The 3,686-nt window shown below is 41.3% G+C and overlaps 1 protein-coding gene across 1 annotated transcript; it reads right to left on the bottom strand.

Annotated features, from left to right (window-relative positions):
• Nucleotides 1–598: 598 nt before the first annotated feature.
• On the bottom strand, nucleotides 599–3,479 carry LOC117561755 (nucleoredoxin-like protein 1). Its single transcript, XM_034239351.1, has 4 exons — nucleotides 3,092–3,479; nucleotides 2,467–2,725; nucleotides 1,520–1,609; nucleotides 599–1,406 (listed from the first exon to the last, which is right to left on the bottom strand). Exons 2-4 carry the CDS (start codon nucleotides 2,700–2,702, stop codon nucleotides 1,064–1,066), a joined length of 669 nt encoding a protein of 222 aa, XP_034095242.1. The 5' UTR covers nucleotides 2,703–2,725; nucleotides 3,092–3,479; the 3' UTR covers nucleotides 599–1,063.
• Nucleotides 3,480–3,686: the final 207 nt, after the last annotated feature.

The raw sequence follows: 3,686 nt of genomic DNA, 5'->3' as shown, positions 1-3,686 counted from the left end.
ATTATACGCCTACTCAATAAGAAAAAGCACCGTTGATTTCTTTATTTGCATTCCAGGAGTAATGGCAGCATATATTGAAGGCGCAGGTCACTCAGGGGATCTTTTGCCCGTTCAGATACAAACATAATTTATGCAGTTTACAATGTGCAAGGAAGTGTGCAAAGACTAAACACAGTCCTTAGCATGGAGGAGGATGAAACATGTCCAATGAAATCAGTGATTATGTAGAAAAGCCCATTGCTCCATAGTTCCGCTCCACTGCCTCTGAATGGCTCTGATTGCTTCTCGTGCCGCACGTAAAGTGGAGCTACACTTCATAAACACTCAAAGCACAACAGTCACTAACAAAATTATTTTTAATGGTTCTGAATAATTCATTTGTTTCAGATAATACATGGTGTTTTGATTGATTGCTACAAATTATAATGTCAAAGACAATAAGAAAGTGCATTATGTTGCAGAGCTGTGTTGTGAAAATGGGGAGAGCGCAATAATAATCTCCTGGGTGTTATAAAAACAAGCTATAACAGGAAGACCTGGCTCAGACCTAGCCTTGGCGCCGAACTAGATAACAAAATCTAGTATGGATGTAAAAAAAAAAAAGTTAATCAATTAATCATCAATAAAATGTCCAAAATTACTGTAAAATGTCGATTTCAGTTTCTCATAGGTGATGTCTTTAAATGGGTTGTCAGACCAAAACCCAAAGATATTAAGGATTTTGAATGAAAAAGAGCAAACCTACAGTATGAGGCTGATCACCACGTTTTCTGCATAAAAAGTGTCTCACACTTATTTGATTATTAAAAGAGCTGGTGGTTTATTTCTCTGTCAATCGACTAATCAATTTCTCATCTTATTTAATAAGCTCTGAAACAGTCAGTGACCTTGGTTTGATGTTTCTACCTCTTGGTTAAGATGAGTAATGTCAGTATTTTTCTCACATTGAGCTGTGAAAAGGGTTTTGTTGGATTCAACAAAACTGTGTTGGCAGCGTCAGTAAAAAACCTTTAATTAATACTTAACAAAACCCCCAATCTTGTCTTTTTGTTCTTGGTCTCCATCACCATGGTGAACCTCCTCCATCCTTACCATTCACATCCTCTTCTCCACCTCCACCCCACCCTCTGTCAAGGTGCTTTTTCTTGCTTTTCTTCTTCTCATCCTCCACCCTGTACTTCAGTCTCCTCATGGGGTCACTCCAGCTGCACATGGACTTCACTTCAAAGTCCTCGTTGATCAGGAAGTTCCTGTCGATGATCTCCGCCGCCTCCTGCCAGTTGCGGTAGCAATCTGGTCCGAGGCAGAGAATCTCCTCCGCTGCGTTGGGGATGAGGATGGAGCAGTCGGGGCGCAGCACCACCACAGCGGGCAGCTCCTCCACATTAAACATGGCCTGCAGCTCTCTGTGGACACACACATACATTAGCATACATATCATTTATACAGCAAGGCATATTTACATTACAATCATTTACCAGCAGGTTGTGCACACAACCAAGTGGCCAAACCCACGCACCTCCTGTAGGGGTCCTCGTAGGCCAGGAACAGGCACCTCTTGGGCAGCTCTTTCAGGAAGCTTTCTTGCGCTTCCTCCGTCTGGTCCAAACTGAAAAGAAAAGGAACAATGGAAAATAAGGAGGGGCACGTTGAGAGTTTGGGATGAAGAGATAGATTCCAGGTCAGGACACATATCCAAATGTTTAGACTTATGAGGACATTCGGTTCTCACAAAAATAGGAATATATCCTTATTGTTTCAAAGGGACGAAACAGAAATATATATGTACAATGTTAACAAAACACATGAATACAGGTGCATATTTGTACACGGAACCTGCAAACAGAAAATGTTCATATTGAATTTGGGTAACGGGCATGGAGTGACCAAGTAACTATCTTTTATGTCTCAAGTCTTTGCACTGAAGTCTTCAAGTCAAGACTAACTAGTCCAAAGTCTTAACCAGATGTTTCGCCTCTTTTGCATACTGCTTTAGTTTTTTATTTGGCCATTATGTAGTTTTTGTATGTAAAAACAGATATGTTTGGTATCATTTTCAGCCAAATGCCACTCAGTAACGTGACATCAGTTTGTGGTTCTGTCCCGCATCTTGATTGATTGCTGTCGAAATTAAGTGTCAACTTGCTGGGAATGCAAGTTGACACTTAACATAGAATGTTAGTTGATTCAAGAAATGAAGTGAAAGCAATTATTTCGGGGTACACTTTTTAAATAACTTGTTTCAATCCATATGGGGGACGGTTTTAAGTCGAAAGGCTCAAGTCCAAGTGTAGTAACGTCACGTGTCATTGGTGTTTAAGCCAATTTGATCAAATCCAAGTCACGTGACTCGAGTCGACACCTAAGGGCTGTTGTTGAGCAGCTGATTAGGTTTAGGTGTTGGGGAATAAATGTGGTCCATTGCAAGTCTAATGCAAGTTTGAAGTGTCTCCGTGTGTGTTATACCTTATGTACACGAGAACAAGCTGAGCAGCTCGGTCGACATAGAATTCATCCGTCAACCGTTTGAAGAAGTTGCTGAGCGTGGGAGTAAACTGCTGGCATCTCTCACATGCTGCAGATGCAAAGAAGAGCATCAGGATGCGGTTCTGCAGGCGCATGACGATCTCTCTCTCTGTGTCCAGCTCATCCTGCTCCTTGTTGTTCTTCAACAGCACCCGGTCAACAAACAGGTCCACCATATTCACAGGAATGAGGACGGAGGCTAAGGAAAGCACAGGGGAGATATATAAAATGTTTTTATACACAATGGATTAACAGTAGAATCATAAGGAAAGCACAACATAGTATAAAAGAAAAAGGGAAAGAAAGAAAACAGATAGTTGTGAGGGTTATCACAGGCATGCATATCAGTGCCAAACGTGAAGTAAAGCAAAGACTAATAACTATAATCTTCCTTCAACAACAATATATGAAAAAGGTTTTGCCATTTGCAAAGGCTTATCTTTCATACAGTATGATTTGATAAGTAAGACGTATGTTTCCAGTCAGGCAGAATTATGAACAGCCCGTTAATCATATGAGCCCATCTTGCTTGCTGATAAATGGGATAATCCTCACAGTTGCTTACCTCTCGCAAATATTATCTCCCCTTGAGGCCGCAAATCCAAAAAGTAAACAGCTTTCAATATATTGTGTTTTCTTTCTTTGCAACTCCTCCTGGTGTCGTATGTGAATCTGTTCCCAGCCTGTCAGTTTATATCTCGTCCACTCATTGACTCCATCTCCTTCACCTTGACGGCAGTAGCTGCTCACTCCCTCTCCCTTTGTCTCCCCCCTCCCCTGTCTGGGAGGGAGGGATTGAAAGACAAGGTGACAGAGGCACAAGTGACATGAAAAGCTCACTGTGATTGTGTGTGAAGGCAGCAACTGAGCCGGAAAGCATAGAAATTACAGAATGAGAGTCGTGCTTGAAAAAATAAAAAGGCCTTAATGAGGTGAGAGCCAGTGAGACCTTTATTATCCAGTAACTAATGGAGGAGCAGAACCACAGGGAGAGTGTGGTTGGAGATAGTCTGATTTCCTCCACAGGGAAATACACAATAAATCCATGAAGCACAGCAGAGACATCAAAACCGTTTGTGCTAGCAGAATAGAGTGTATTGTTTTTAGAAGTACAATACAACTTATACTTAGCAAAAGATATACTATAGCAACATCAAATT

Source organism: Gymnodraco acuticeps, unplaced genomic scaffold (assembly GCF_902827175.1).
Source record: "Gymnodraco acuticeps unplaced genomic scaffold, fGymAcu1.1, whole genome shotgun sequence".
Lineage (NCBI taxonomy): Eukaryota > Metazoa > Chordata > Actinopteri > Perciformes > Bathydraconidae > Gymnodraco > Gymnodraco acuticeps.
The sequence above is the reverse complement of the archived record's forward strand: the minus strand, read 5'-3'. Positions and strand labels throughout refer to the sequence as shown.